Genomic DNA, 16,472 nt, shown 5'->3' with positions numbered 1-16,472 from the left:
CCGTCTGCGTAGTCGTCCGTCTGAATATCGTCCGTCTGCGTAGTCGTCCGTCTGAATATCGTCCGTCTGCGTAGTCGTCCGTCTGAATATCGTCCGTCTGTGTAGTCGTCCGTCTGAATATCGTCCGTCTGCGTAGTCGTTCGTCTGAATATCGTCCGTCTGCGTAGTCGTTCGTCTGAATATCGTCCGTCTGCGTAGTCGTTCGTCTGAATATCGTCCGGCTGCGTAGTCGTCCGTCTGAATATCGTCCGTCTGCGTAGTCGTTCGTCTGAATATCGTCCGTCTGCGTAGTCGTTCGTCTGAATATCCGTCCGTCTGCGTAGTCGTTCGTCTGAATATCGTCCGTCTGCGTAGTCGTCCGTCTGAATATCCGTCCGTCTGCGTAGTCGTTCGTCTGAATATCGTCCGTCTGCGTAGTCGTCCGTCTGAATATCCGTCCGTCTGCGTAGTCGTTCGTCTGAATATCGTCCGTCTGCGTAGTCGTCCGTCTGAATATCTGTCCGTCTGCGTAGTCGTTCGTCTGAATATCGTCCGTCTGCGTAGTCGTTCGTCTGAATATCCGTCCGTCTGCGTAGTCGTTCGTCTGAATATCGTCCGTCTGCGTAGTCGTTCGTCTGAATATCGTCCGTCTGCGTAGTCGTTCGTCTGAATATCGTCCGTCTGCGTAGTCGTTCGTCTGAATATCGTCCGTCTGCGTAGTCGTTCGTCTGAATATCGTCCGTCTGAATATCCGTCCGTCTGCGTAGTCGTTCGTCTGAATATCGTCCGTCTGCGTAGTCGTCCGTCTGCGTAGTCGTCCGTCTGCGTAGTCGTCCGTCTGCGTAGTCGTTCGTCTGAATATCGTCCGTCTGAATATCCGTCCGTCTGCGTAGTCGTTCGTCTGAATATCGTCCGTCTGCGTAGTCGTCCGTCTGCGTAGTCGTCCGTCTGAATATCCGTCCGTCTGCGTAGTCGTTCGTCTGAATATCCGTCCGTCTGCGTAGTCGTTCTACTGAATATCGTCCGTCTGCGTAGTTGTCCGTCTGAATATCGTCCGTCTGAATATCGTCCGTCTGTGTAGTCGTCCGTCTGAATATCCGTCCGTCTGCGTAGTCGTTCGTCTGAATATCCGTCCGTCTGCGTAGTCGTTCTACTGAATATCGTCCGTCTGTGTAGTCGTCCGTCTGAATATCGTCCGTCTGAATAACGTCCGTCTGTGTAGTCGTCCGTCTGAATATCCGTCCGTCTGCGTAGTCGTTCTACTGAATATCGTCCGTCTGCGTAGTTGTCCGTCTGAATATCGTCCGTCTGAATAACGTCCGTCTGCGTAGTCGTCCCTCTGAATATCCGTCCGTCTGCGTAGTCGTTCGTCTGAATATCCGTCCGTCTGCGTAGTCGTTCTACTGAATATCGTCCGTCTGCGTAGTCGTCCGTCTGAATATCGTCCGTCTGAATAACGTCCGTCTGTGTAGTCGTCCGTCTGAATATCCGTCCGTCTGCGTAGTCGTCCGTCTGAATATCCGTCCGTCTGAAAATTGTCCGTCTGCGTAGTCGTTCGTCTGAATATTGTCCGTCTGCGTAGTCGTCCGTCTGAATATCCGTCCGTCTGCGTAGTCGTCCGTCTGAATATCCGTCCGTCTGCGTAGTCATTCGTCTGAATATCCGTCCGTCTGCGTAGTCGTTCGTCTGAATATCGTCCGTCTGCGTAGTCGTTCTACTGAATATCATCCGTCTGCGTAGTCGTTCGTCTGAATAACGTCCGTCTGTGTAGTCGTCCGTCTGAATATCCGTCCGTCTGAAAATTGTCCGTCTGCGTAGTCGTTCGTCTGAATATTGTCCGTCTGCGTAGTCGTCCGTCTGAATATCCGTCCGTCTGCGTAGTCGTCCGTCTGAATATCCGTCCGTCTGCGTAGTCATTCGTCTGAATATCGTCCGTCTGCGTAGTCGTTCGTCTGAATATCGTCCGTCTGCGTAGTCGTTCGTCTGAATATCGTCCGTCTGCGTAGTCGTCCGTCTGAATAACGTCCGTCTGTGTAGTCGTCCGTCTGAATATCCGTCCGTCTGCGTAGTCGTCCGTCTGAATATTGTCCGTCTGCGTAGTCATTCGTCTGAATATCGTCCGTCTGCGTAGTCATTCGTCTGAATATCGTCCGTCTGCGTAGTCGTTCTACTGAATATCATCCGTCTGCGTAGTCGTTCGTCTGGATATCGTCCGTCTGCGTAGTCGTTCTACTGAATATCATCCATCTGCGTAGTCGTTCGTCTGAATATCTGTCCGTCTGCGTAGTCGTTCATCTGAATATCTGTCCGTCTGCGTAGTCGTTCGTCTGAATATCGTCCGTCTGCGTAGTCGTCCGTCTTAATATTGTCCATGTGCGTAGTCGTCCGTCTGAATATCCGTCCGTCTGCGTAGTCGTTCGTCTGAATATCGTCCATCTGCGTAGTCGTTCGTCTGAATATCGTCCGTCTGCGTAGTCGTTCTACTGAATATCGTCCGTCTGCGTAGTCGTCCGTCTGAATAACGTCCGTCTGTGTAGTCGTCCGTCTGAATATCCGTCCGTCTGAAAATTGTCCGTCTGCGTAGTCGTTCGTCTGAATATTGTCCGTCTGCGTAGTCGTCCGTCTGAATATCCGTCCGTCTGCGTAGTCGTCCGTCTGAATATCCGTCCGTCTGCGTAGTCATTCGTCTGAATATCGTCCGTCTGCGTAGTCGTTCGTCTGAATATCGTCCGTCTGCGTAGACGTTCGTCTGAATATCGTCCGTCTGCGTAGTCGTTCGTCTGAATAACGTCCGTCTGTGTAGTCGTCCGTCTGAATATCCGTCCGTCTGCGTAGTCGTCCGTCTGAATATTGTCCGTCTGCGTAGTCGTTCGTCTGAATATCGTCCGTCTGCGTAGTCGTTCGTCTGAATATCGTCCGTCTGCGTAGTCGTTCTACTGAATATCATCCGTCTGCGTAGTCGTTCGTCTGAATATCGTCCGTCTGCGTAGTCGTTCTACTGAATATCATCCGTCTGCGTAGTCGTTCTACTGAATATCATCCGTCTGCGTAGTCGTTAGTCTGAATATCTGTCCGTCTGCGTAGTCGTTCATCTGAATATCTGTCCGTCTGCGTAGTCGTTCGTCTGAATATCGTCCGTCTGCGTAGTCGTTCCTCTGAATATCGTCCGTCTGCGTAGTCATTCGTCTGAATATCGTCCATCTGCGTAGTCGTTCTACTGAATATCGTCCTTCTGCGTAGTCGTTCGTCTGAATATTGTCCGTCTGCGTAGTCGTCCGTCTGAATATCCGTCCGTCTGCGTAGTCGTTCGTCTGAATATCGTCCATCTGCGTAGTCGTTCGTCTGAATATCGTCCGTCTGCGTAGTCGTTCTACTGAATATCGTCCGTCTGCGTAGTCGTCCGTCTGAATATCGTCCGTCTGAATAACGTCCGTCTGTGTAGTCGTCCGTCTGAATATCCGTCCGTCTGCGTAGTCGTCCGTCTGAATATCCGTCCGTCTGAAAATTGTCCGTCTGCGTAGTCGTTCGTCTGAATATTGTCCGTCTGCGTAGTCGTCCGTCTGAATATTGTCCGTCTGCGTAGTCATTCGTCTGAATATCGTCCGTCTGCGTAGTCGTTCGTCTGAATATCGTCCGTCTGCGTAGTCGTTCTACTGAATATCATCCGTCTGCGTAGTCGTTCGTCTGAATATCGTCCGTCTGCGTAGTCGTTCTACTGAATATCATCCGTCTGCGTAGTCGTTCGTCTGAATATCTGTCCGTCTGCGTAGTCGTTCATCTGAATATCTGTCCGTCTGCGTAGTCGTTCGTCTGAATATCGTCCGTCTGCGTAGTCGTTCCTCTGAATATCGTCCGTCTGCGTAGTCATTCGTCTGAATATCGTCCATCTGCGTAGTCGTTCTACTGAATATCGTCCTTCTGCGTAGTCGTTCGTCTGAATATTGTCCGTCTGCGTAGTCGTCCGTCTTAATATTGTCCATGTGCGTAGTCGTCCGTCTGAATATCCGTCCGTCTGCGTAGTCGTTCGTCTGAATATCGTCCATCTGCGTAGTCGTTCGTCTGAATATCGTCCGTCTGCGTAGTCGTTCTACTGAATATCGTCCGTCTGCGTAGTCGTCCGTCTGAATATCGTCCGTCTGAATAACGTCCGTCTGTGTAGTCGTCCGTCTGAATATCCGTCCGTCTGCGTAGTCGTCCGTCTGAATATCCGTCCGTCTGAAAATTGTCCGTCTGCGTAGTCGTTCGTCTGAATATTGTCCGTCTGCGTAGTCGTCCGTCTGAATATCCGTCCGTCTGCGTAGTCGTCCGTCTGAATATCCGTCCGTCTGCGTAGTCATTCGTCTGAATATCGTCCGTCTGCGTAGTCGTTCATCTGAATATCGTCCGTCTGCGTAGTCGTTCGTCTGAATAACGTCCGTCTGTGTATTCGTCCGTCTGAATATCCGTCCGTCTGCGTAGTCGTCCGTCTGAATATCCGTCCGTCTGAAAATTGTCCGTCTGCGTAGTCGTTCGTCTGAATATTGTCCGTCTGCGTAGTCGTCCGTCTGAATATCTGTCCGTCTGTGTAGTCGTCCGTCTGAATATCCGTCCGTCTGCGTAGTCATTCGTCTGAATATCGTCCGTCTGCGTAGTCGTTCGTCTGAATATCGTCCGTCTGCGTAGTCGTTCTACTGAATATCATCCGTCTGCGTAGTCGTTCGTCTGAATATCGTCCGTCTGCGTAGTCGTTCTACTGAATATCATCCGTCTGCGTAGTCGTTCGTCTGAATATCTGTCCGTCTGCATAGTCGTTCATCTGAATATCTGTCCGTCTGCGTAGTCGTTCGTCTGAATATCGTCCGTCTGCGTAGTCGTTCCTCTGAATATCGTCCGTCTGCGTAGTCATTCGTCTGAATATCGTCCATCTGCGTAGTCGTTCTACTGAATATCGTCCTTCTGCGTAGTCGTTCGTCTGAATATTGTCCGTCTGCGTAGTCGTCCGTCTTAATATTGTCCATGTGCGTAGTCGTCCGTCTGAATATCCGTCCGTCTGCGTAGTCGTTCGTCTGAATATCGTCCATCTGCGTAGTCGTTCGTCTGAATATCGTCCGTCTGCGTAGTCGTTCTACTGAATATCGTCCGTCTGCGTAGTCGTTCGTCTGAATATCGTCCGTCTGCGTAGTCGTCCGTCTGAATATCTGTCCGTCTGTGTAGTCGTCCGTCTGAATATCGTCCGTCTGCGTAGTCGTTCTACTGAATATCGTCCGTCTGCGTAGTCGTCCGTCTGAATATCCGTCCGTCTGCGTAGTCGTTCTACTGAATATCGTCCGTCTGCGTAGTCGTTCTACTGAATATCGTCCGTCTGCGTAGTCGTCCGTCTGAATATCCGTCCGTCTGCGTAGTCGTTCGTCTGAATATCGTCCGTCTGCGTAGTCGTTCTACTGAATATCGTCCGTCTGCGTAGTCGTTCGTCTGAATATCGTCCATCTGCGTAGTCGTTCTACTGAATATCGTCCGTCTGCGTAGTCGTTCGTCTGAATATCGTCCGTCTGCGTAGTCGTTCTACTGAATATCGTCTGTCTGCGTAGTCGTTCGTCTGAATATCATCCGTCTGCGTAGTTGTTCGTCCGAATATCGTCCGTCTGCGTAGTTGTCTGTCTGAATATCTGTCTGTCTGCATGTCCGCCTGCCAGTGTATTCGTCCGCCACCGTAGTCATCCGTCTTGCGTGTCCATCTGTCTGCATAGTTGTCCATCTGCATATTTCATCCGTCTGCGTGTCCATCTGTTTATCCAACCGTCTCCGTGTCGGTCCGCCTGCATATTCGTCCATCAACCTGCACATCTGTTCAACTACATATCCGTATGTCTGCGTCTGTCTGTCTGCATGTCCATCCGCCTGCATGTTCGTCCGTCTGCTTATTCGTTCTTCTCGTGTCCGTCTTCTGCGTCCAGCATCAATAGACAAAGACCAGCTGTTTTATAAACAACCGGAAGTTAACTATGTATGTATTTCTGACAGAAATATGCATTCCAGGAGTTCATGCAGACCAAGTCAGGTTTTTACAATAATCTGGCTCCTGGAGGTGGTTGCTATTCCCATCTCCACCGCTAGGTGCCAGTAATGTGTAGAACGCGCCTCCTTAGCATCTCTAAGGTTGTTTCGGCTGGAAAAGGTCTTCAGATGACACTCTGCAGAGTTTTCCAGCTTCGCTGATTCATTTATTCATTTCATCCTTGAAATATTCCAGAAAATCAACTTCATAACTATTAAAGTAAAACATAAAAAATGCGTTTAAGTGTTTTTTTTTTTTTTTTTGTGACTGGAAGCTTTAATAAAGCCTGAAAAGGTCAAAGGACTGAGGAGGGAGCGACAGAGGGAGTCTGAGGGAGGGAGGTGCAGGGGGGAGGAGGGAGGAAGGGAGGTAGAGAGACCCTGGCGAGCAGCAGTGCAGAGAGAGAGAGAGGGAGGCTGGACCGGGAACAATAGAGAGGAACGAAGCCAGCCCTGAAACGGCGAACAGACCGAAGGTTGACGGAAGAAAGGAGCCGGAGAGGCTGATGGAGCGCGAGGCGCGTGCACGGAGGACATGTGAGGAGTAAAACCTTTCTCTCCGTTTCCTTTTGTCGGTCGGATTGTTGAACCGGATTCCGGGATGAACCCTGCAGAAGGAGCCGAGGAGGCGCCCAGCGACCCCGACACTGATGCCTTCTACAAAACAGGTAGGAGGACCGGATCCGCGTGCCACCAGGCCTCAGAACCGGACTCCGTCCGGGCCGGGCTCCGTCCGGACCGGATCCGAGCCGCTGCGAGCCGGGGAGCGTGCGCTGGTTCCGGGTTGGTCCGCTCCGGACCAGCGGGGAGGAGCACCAGGCTTGTTTTTGTACCATTTCACGCTGAGATTTGGTGGTTGTGTGCGCGCGCGTGCACGTCCCTGTTGGTGATGGTTTCTACAAAAGGAGGCTCGTCAACCCTGCGCGCGCGTGCGCGTGATGGTGGTCCAGTCAGCTGTTGGGATCCTCTCAGCTGGTCTGGGGGTCTGATGGAGGTCCAGGAGGTCCCTGATGCTCCCGCCATGCCTGACACTGATCGCTTCTGATCCATGTATCTGATTGGATCATTTATCAATCACCGATATGTTTCCAGCAGCTTCTTCTGCCTGGTGGAACATCTGTTGATTGTTTTACGTCTCAGATGATCAGAAGGTTCTGGAAAATACGGTTTACTGTTGTTTTGCTGCTTTTCTTCACGTCTGCTGGACCAGGAAGTGTTTCACCAGACACCAGCAGTCTGGACCCCCAGAGAGGCTGCAGGATCCTGGACCCCCAAAGAGGCTGCAGGATCCTGGACCCCCAGAGAGGCTCCTGGATCCTGGACCCCCAGAGAGGCTGCAGGATCCTGGACCCCCAGAGAGGCTGCAGGATCCTGGACCCTCAAAGAGGCTGCAGGATCCTGGACCCCCAGAGAGGCTCCTGGATCCTGGACCCCCAGAGAGGCTGCAGGATCCTGGACCCCCAGAGAGGCTCCAGGATCCTGGACCCCCAAAGAGGCTGCAGGATCCTGGACCCCCAGAGAGGCTGCAGGATCCTGGACCCCAGAGAGGCTGCAGGATCCTGGAAGCACTTTCCAGATGATCCCACACTGCTGTCATGTTGAGGTCCAGGTTCTGGTGAGGATCCGTCCCTCCGTGGGACCCGTTGAGGTCCAGGTTCTGGTGAGGATCCGTCCCTCCATCGGACCCGTTGAGGTCCAGGTTCTGGTGAGGATCCATCCCTCCATCAGACCCGTTGAGGTCCAGGTTCTGGTGAGGATCCGTCCCTCCGTGGGACCTGCTTCCACTGATCTTCAGTCCAGTTCTTGGATCATGTGATCTCTGCCTTTTCAGGCAACTTGAAGCCACGTTTCCATGGAGACCGTTTCTGATGAGGTTCAGCCAATAGTAGATGGATCAGCTGAAGGTCCAGATACATGGATCAGGTCCTGGTTTGGGTTTTTGATGGATTTCAGATCCTGTTTTATCAGTTTTTTGTGCTCCATGTTTCTGCCACCATGCTGAGATGTTTCCAGCTAACGGCTAACAGCTAGCAGGGAATCGTTGTCGCTGCTAAAATCCAGTTTTCTGTCTGTCAGTCTGAACTTTGCTGCTTTTCACACATGAAACTAAAGAACCAGAAACAAATGTCGTGTCTTTGTGACAAAGTGCTTAAAGATCCAGCTTAAACTGTTTTTTTGCTCAGTTTTCTGTGTGGACACAACTGTGGTCCATCCCTTCAGTGAGAGCCTTTTTTCTGCCTGAAGGACTCAGATGTCAGAGTGAAGTTCTTCTAGAACTGGTCCAGCTCCAGGATTGGACTGGAACTGGTCTGGTACCAGGACTGGAACTGGTCCAGGAAGCTGGTGACATGTTGGGGTTGATGTTCAGAGTTTAATATGTATATAATGTGAAGTCATGCGCAGACAGGTTGGTAAACCAACATCCTCATGGGAACGTCGGTAGGACGACTTTCTGAAGGTGGACGTTGGAATCCGTCAGACTCGTCAGCATAACGACAGACTGGGACAGAAAACTTCACTAAAAGAAAGAGAAACGTGTTTCACCGTTCGTCCTTTGAGATGAACTTAAATGCGTCTGGAGAAGGAATCTTCACCTCTGACAGAGATGCTAGCAGGTGCTGAGAAAGATGCAAAAGTTGCTGACAGAGATGCTAGTAGTTGCTGACAGAGATGTTAGAAGATGCTGCCAGAGATGCTAACAGTTGCTGATGAAGATGCTAGCAGGTGCTGAGAAAGATGTTAGCAGTTGCTGACAGAGATGCTCGCAGATGCTGACAGGGATGCTAGCAGGTGCTGACAGAGGTGCTAGCAGCTGCGGATGGAGATGCTAGCAGGTGCTGACGAAGATGCTAGCAGTTGCTGATGGAGATGCTAGCAGGTGCTGAGAAAGATGCTAGGAGATGCTGAGAAAGATGCTAGCAGATGTTGACAAAGATGCTAGCTGATGAACATTTTTTTTTTTTTTTACAATAAATGTTGCAGGTTTTAATCGTTAATTTATCCCTTTATGAGGTTTTTAAACCCAAACATTAAACTAAAAATGCTGCTGCAGCAGGCGTGCTCGCTGTGGCGGCCATGTTTTTTCATCTGTTCACGTGCCGTTAACGTCAGAGGAAAGCAATCCAGCAGACAAACGAGATGCTATGACTCTGATATGTGTATTTCCAGAAGGTTCCCTGAGTCTTCATAGGGATAAAAGACTCCAGTCAGACGTGTTAAAGATGGCGGACATGCTAACTGGCAGATTTATCTAATTTCTACATGAAAAATAAAGAATCCATGATTAGAAAAGCTGATTTTCCAGATGACTGATTAGAGACGTTGTGTTTCTGAGCATCTGGCCAGATGTTGAACCTGAATTCAGATGAGCTAATGTTCAGTGTGTGAATAAACTCAGTGTATCAAGCCTTTTTTAAAATTTATTTGTTATTGTTTAGCGGTTTTTAAAGCCCTGCCTTCCAAACCCAGCTTCCCGTCCAGGAAACGGACCTGACGTCCTGCATTCGTACTCGCCAGTTCATCGTTGCTTCCTGCTCAAATACTTCATTTTGTCTTATTTTTTCTTATATCTTCCCATCATCCGAGCGCTGTAAGGTTGATCAGCTGTTATTCCTGGGCGTGGCCAACTTTACCCCCCGAAAGGTCGGGCCTGAATCTAAAACATAAAACCGAGTCCTGGTCCAGAACTCTCTGGGTTCGGACCAGGGCTTGTTTTTCTTCTAATCGCTCTCTTTTCATGTGGTCCGGGATATTTCCTGGAGTCGGAGCAGACGGGGAGCTCCGTCACGGCGTGGGTGGAGGTGAGTCAGACCCACATCGCTGGAAGCTTCCCAGTCACCTCCGTCGCGGCTTTTATCTTTGTTCATGAAGGAGAGCAGTAAAGCCTTTAAATGATGTTGGGGTTGCAGGTTTTACATGTTTACCTGCTGCAACACTCATGACTCACATGGATCCAACAGCTTTTAAAGTTCTGCACACTGACTCATTTGATTCAGCGTTGCAGCAGGGAAAGTTCAGGCCTTCCAGGATCCTGCTCTCCGGTTTTAGATGTTTCCCTGCTGCAACGTAACTGATTCAGTTGTACTCGTAGGAAAGCTGTTGCTGTGCTGATGAATCATTTCAGAAGTTTTGCATGTGAAGAAGGCTGAGACGCTGCCGCAGCAGGAAAATGAACTGGTTCGTCTCTACGGAGGATGCGGCGTGGCGCGGCGTGGCGCGGCGGCGGCAGCGCTCACTGTTATGCTAATCAGAGCTTTATAAATAGACTCCTAAATGATCCAGCGGAAACAGGAAGTGACATGCATTCAGAGCAAACAGCCGCAATCAGAGCGTATTTATCAGACAGCTGACGCCAGACAAACCAGCAGCTCCTCAGAAAGGCATGCTGGGAAGTTCACGTTAGCTTCCTGACTCCTGCAGAGTATTCCAGCAGCGGGGCCTGAATCCAGCGCTCGCTCCGTGCACGAGAGCGTAATTAGAGCTCATTTTCTCAGCTAATCAGCTGAAAGCCATGAGTAACGTCTGTTGCCATGGAGATGCTGAGTAAAGGTGGCGGCGGCTGAGATGAGGTTTGTCTCCTGGAAAGTCATCAGGCGGCGGTCCATGTGGAGAAACCGGACCAGCTGACCTGCAGCTGCTTCTGCTTCCAGATGTTCTGGTGAAAGTAAAGTGACGCAGCTCCAGACGTTTTCTGACATTTTATTTTCATCTTCTCTCCTCGGTGTGTTTCCTCCTCGTTCCTCAGGAATTCAGCTTCCGGAAGGAACGTCAGGATTAACTCTGGTCTGACCGGCTGGATCGGGTCGGAAACTCCCTGGTTAGACCAGTTTCAGGACCATCAGGCTGCGCTGACGTTCCAGATGTGTGCAGGAAGGAGCGTGTGGATATCGGTCTGCAGACACATTACATGGATGAATGAGCTGTAATCCGTTCATTCAGCGTGTTTGTCCTCCGGGCTTCCAGCCAGATGAACCTGCAGCAGCTCTCAGACCCAGACGGCGGAGGCAGAGCTACATTTATCTGGTGTGTGTGGTTTTGTGTGCTGGCGTCGGCGTTGCAGAGATGTGATCTGAACAGGCTGAATTCTCACCAGAGCTGCGGTTTAACTCGGCGTACGGCGGCTGGTTGCAGACAGATTACTACGGCGAGCGATGAGGGACAGCGTGATGCAGACTGACGCGACATGCTAACACATCCTAGCTCTTTAAACTGTTCGTCCTCTGCAGGGAGGTGCTCATTTCATTTATAGTGATTATAAAATGTTTATGACTTTTATATCTGTAAATATATGCGATGTGTGACCAGGTGCACCACCACGAGCCAGCAGCCTGCAGTCAGAGTGGAGGAACATGTAGGATTACATTGCACCTTAAAAACGGATCATCATGTTCAAAGCTGGATTTTATTTCTCTTCTGATCTGAATTTCAAAAGTAGAAACAATGGAAACATGGGGAAGCAGGATGCTGTTGAAGGGGGACCAGTTTCACCGTTGCACCGTTAAACCTGCAGCAGGAAGTTGTGTGAATCAATTCAATTCAACTTTATTTATATAGCGTCAAATCACGGCAATGCCATCTCAAGACGCTTTACAGACAGAGGGGAAAACATAATGAAGGCCAATTCATAACAGCCTATATAAGGAAACCAACAGATTGAGTTGAGTCCAACTCAATCTCCCATCCTGAGCAAGCACACTGGCGACAGTGGGAAGGAAAAAACTCCCTTTTAACAGGAAGGAAACCTCCGGCAGAACCCGGCTCAGGACAGGCAGCCATCTGCCTCTGCTGTGTGGGGGGAAGAGGACAGAAAGACAACAGACAACAGGAACTGCTACTCCCGGCCAGGGAGACCTGCTGAGACAGGAGACATACATGTTAATGATGCAACACTGTTATTGGGGGGGGGGGGGATAGATAGAGATAAAGAGAAAGAAGCTCAGTGTATCAGGAAATGTCCCTCAGCAGTCTAAACCTATAGCAGCATAACTAAGGGATGCTAACCATCCCTAGCTATAGGACTTATCAAAAAGATAAGTCTTCAGCCTAGTCTTAAAGGTGGGGAGGGTGTCTGCTTCCCTAACACTAACTGGGAGCTTATTCCATAAGAGAGGGGCCTGATAACCAAAGGCTCTGCCTCCTGCTCGGCTCTTTGAGACTCTAGGAACCACAAGTAAGCCTGCAGTCTGCGAACGAAGTACTCTGCTTGGTATATAAGGAACAATGAGGTCTTTGATATATAGTGGTGCCTGGTTGTGGAGGGCTTTATATGTAAGGAGAAGGATTTTAAATTCTATTCTAGATTCAACAGGCAGCCAATGAAGAGAGGCTAAAACTGGAGAAATATGATCTCTCCTGATGGTTCTGGTCAGGACTCTGGCTGCAGAATTCTGGATCAGCTGAAGGCTTTTCAGGGCATATTTAGGACAGCCCAGTAATAGAGAGTTACAGTAATCTAGTCTCGAAGTAACAAAAGCATGAACCAGTTTTTCTGCATCACTCTGAGACAGAATGTCCCTAATTTTGGCTATATTACGTAAATGAAAGAAGGCTGTTTTAGTAACCTGCTTAATATGTGTTAAAGTGGTTAAAGTGTGTTTGGACTCCTGTTACCATGCTGGGCGATGATAAACAGGAAGCGTGAGGAAGGTTCCGGCTCCGGACTCATGAGGACCGTCCTCCAGACGTTTCTGATGGTTTATTCCTGTTGCAGAGCCGTGTGACTCTCCTGCTGCCCTGCAGCCACGACTCGGTGATGTTCAGGCCTCGTTTCCATCACACGGAGGATGAGGAGCAGACCAACAGGCTTGTTGAGGACGGTGACCAGTTTGGGTCGAAGTGCACCCGTTCCTGTAATGAAACCTTTTATTGAAGACTTGTGGCGTTTATGGGACAACGGTTGTTATGCTGGGATGACCAGAACGCCTGTGGACCAGTAATTTGTTTGAAACGTGTGTGTGAGGGTCTGTGGGGCACAAACACACCTGCTCCACCTTCCATCCACGATGGGTTGGACGTATCGTCCTGTTCCTTTAAACGCCGCCTCCGTCCTGAGTCACGGTGACGGCTGGAGGGAGGAGCGCTGCATTTATTATTAAAGAGTGTGTCAAACAATAAGATGCTGCTGCTGAGGAAGAGGAGGATGAAGGGATTCCCTCCATCTCCCTCTTTGTTTCCCACCTCAAACCAGCAGCAGATGGATGCGAGGACGGAGTGTGTGGAGCAGAGAGAGAGAGAGGAAGCTTAAGTGGATTAGCTCTTATTACCCACCAGGGGACAAACGGCAGAGACGGAGGAGGAGTGTTAAATAGATAAATACAAAGGAAGGATTTCCTCTCCTCCTCCTTTTGTCTCCTCCCTTAAAAGCTTTCTAGTCCTGCTGCAGCCTTATGCTGCGTGTTGCGTAATGTTCATCCGTTCTGACTGTAATCGATGGCAGAGCCTTCATATGGACGTGTGTGTGTGAGAGTCGCTGATTAGTGGTGTCAGATAATAGATGTTGACTTTATTCATTACAGCAGGCAGGTGTGTGTGTTGGTCTCGGTGTGTGTGCTGCACAAACAGGAAGCTTTTATCCTGATTGACAGCAGCTCAGAGCTGTTAGAGTCTGGTTTATTTCTGTTCCTCCAGAAGGGAAATATGAAATATGATTCCTGCAGCTGGTCGGAAAAATTAAAGAAGAAAAATCCTGAAAGACCAAAGAAATGTGTTTAAAACCAACAAGAAACAATCCAAAGGCAAAGAATCTCCCGTTCCACCTCATCATGATGAGAATCTCCCGTTCCACCTCATCACCATGAGAATCTCCCGTTCCACCTCATCACCATGAGAATCTCCCGTTCCACCTCATCACGATGAGAATCTCCCGTTCCACCTCATCACGATGAGAATCTCCCGTTCCACCTCATTACCATGAGAATCTCCCGTTCCACCTCATCACCATGAGAATCTCCCGTTCCACCTCATCATGATGAGAATCTCCCGTTCCACCTCATCACCATGAGAATCTCCCGTTCCACCTCATCACCATGAGAATCTCCCGTTCCACCTCATCACCATGAGAATCTCCCGTTCCACCTCATTACCATGAGAATCTCCCGTTCCACCTCATCACCATGAGAATCTCCCGTTCCACCTCATCACCTTGAGAATCTCCCGTTCCACCTCATCACCTTGAGAATCTCCCGTTCCACCTCATCACCATGAGAATCTCCCGTTCCACCTCATCACCATGAGAATCTCCCGTTCCACCTCATCACCATGAGAATCTCCCGTTCCACCTCATCACCATGAGAATCTCCCGTTCCACCTCAGCACCATGAGAATCTCCCGTTCCACCTCATCACCATGAGAATCTCCCGTTCCACCTCATCACCATGAGAATCTCCCGTTCCACCACATCACCATGAGAATCTCCCGTTCCACCTCAGCACCATGAGAATCTCCCGTTCCACCACATCACCATGAGAATCTCCCGTTCCACCTCATCACCATGAGAATCTCCCGTTCCACCTCATAACCATGAGAATCTCCCGTTCCACCTCAGCACCATGAGAATCTCCCGTTCCACCACATCACCATGAGAATCTCCCGTTCCACCTCAGCACCATGAGAATCTCCCGTTCCACCTCAGCACCATGAGAATCTCCCGTTCCACCTCATCACCATGAGAATCTCCCGTTCCACCTCATCACCATGAGAATCTCCCGTTCCACCACATCACCATGAGAATCTCCCGTTCCACCTCATCACCATGAGAATCTCCCGTTCCACCTCATCATGATGAGAATCTCCCGTTCCACCTCATCACCATGAGAATCTCCCGTTCCACCTCATCACCATGAGAATCTCCCGTTCCACCACATCACCATGAGAATCTCCCGTTCCACCTCATCACCATGAGAATCTCCCGTTCCACCTCATCACCATGAGAATCTCCCGTTCCACCTCATCACCATGAGAATCTCCCGTTCCACCTCATCACCATGAGAATCTCCCGTTCCACCTCATCACCATGAGAATCTCCCGTTCCACCTCATCATGATGAGAATCTCCCGTTCCACCTCATCACCATGAGAATCTCCCGTTCCACCTCATCACCATGAGAATCTCCCGTTCCACCTCATCACCATGAGAATCTCCCGTTCCACCACATCACCATGAGAATCTCCCGTTCCACCTCAGTCCTCAGTCTGGTCGCAGGAAGCGATGACGACCAATCAGATCATTGATATCACGTTCATGCTTGTGTTTGCTTTTGTCTAAAGACGTCATTCTGAATACGGTGGATCAGGACCTGGACCAACAGCTGTGACCTGCTGATGGCCTCAGTTTGATAGATTGTAAGTTGATTTAGGTTTGAGCTGCTCCTCCTCACATCAGCGCTCTTCATTAGTTTGCTGCGGTCAGTAATTAGCCGCTCATCCTGTACTACGCAGCTGTTAGACTTTATTGGTTGCTTTCAGCAAACAGGCAAACGTGTGTGTGTGTGTGTGTGTGTGTGTGTGTGTGTGTGTGTGTGTGTGTGTGTGTGTGAGCTTCAGGAAAAGCATGTGTGATCACTACGGGTGGAAGAATGACAACAGAAACGTTGCTGGAAGGTTGTTCTGGATTTCTGAAAGATTTTTTCCTTTTTAAACATAAAAAATGAAATGACTTGTTTTGTCAGACGAAGATGATGAGATGTGAGAAGAAAGGAAGAGTTTATGTTTCCATGCAGCATTTTGACTCCACTGTTCACCTCCTGATCTTAAAATAAACCTTTGACACCCACAGTCGTCTTCTTCATCAGCTCCACTGTTCAGCTTCCTGCTAACCAGCCAATCACAGGGCAGCATGTAGAGACGATGAAGATGACTGATGATGAAGTTCGAACTGAGCATCGGAATGAGGAAAAAAGTCTTGGTTGTTGGTTATTTGTCTTTCCCAAATAAAACTAATGTAACTTTATAAAAAAGAAAAGTAAACAAGCCGCCGGAGGCTCCGTCCATCTTTCATGTACGGTCTGTGGTCCTGACACATTTCTCCAGAAGATTCCAGGGAAACATCTGAAGACGATACAAAAACATGTTTGATTCATGTTGGACTCTTTCTGGTTCAGACATGAATCTGTTTTCTTACTTGCATGAATGGATGCAGAATGGAACATAACGTAGGAAAAAGGAGCGGCGGAGAGAAAAAAACCTTCAATGGGAAAAAAGATGCATGAAAATCCTGATAATTATATATCTGAGTTGTAGAACCTGCATGGGATGGTGGGTTCCTCAGTCGGATACCTCTACAAATCCAGCCAGCACCGACCAAGACCACCTGATGGATGTGGATCCGACAAGTTCTTCACCGTGGATCAGGTGTGTCGAGCCAGGAAACATCTAAATCTTGGTTCTGGTTCTGGTCGGACCTGATAACACCCTCACCGCCTTTCAGCTGCGGTCTGATCCAGAAGGTTGTGTTTCTGCCAGCGA

The 16,472-nt window shown here is 49.5% G+C and overlaps 1 protein-coding gene across 1 annotated transcript in view; it reads left to right on the top strand.

Annotated features, from left to right (window-relative positions):
* Positions 1-6,613: 6,613 nt before the first annotated feature.
* LOC306766509 (kalirin-like) overlaps positions 6,614-16,472 on the top strand; it is a gene marked incomplete at both ends in the record, with an annotated part of 71,296 nt that continues 61,437 nt past the window's right edge. Inside the window, one exon of the mRNA XM_079254289.1 lies at positions 6,614-6,680. Within this exon, the coding sequence (XP_079110415.1) occupies positions 6,614-6,680 (67 nt within the window). The remainder of the gene's footprint in view (positions 6,681-16,472) is intronic.

The sequence above is a fragment of the Telmatherina bonti genome, assembly GCF_933228915.1.
Source record: "Telmatherina bonti genome assembly, chromosome: 15".
Classification (NCBI taxonomy): Eukaryota; Metazoa; Chordata; class Actinopteri; order Atheriniformes; family Telmatherinidae; genus Telmatherina; species Telmatherina bonti.
This window is presented reverse-complemented; position numbering and strand designations above follow the sequence as displayed.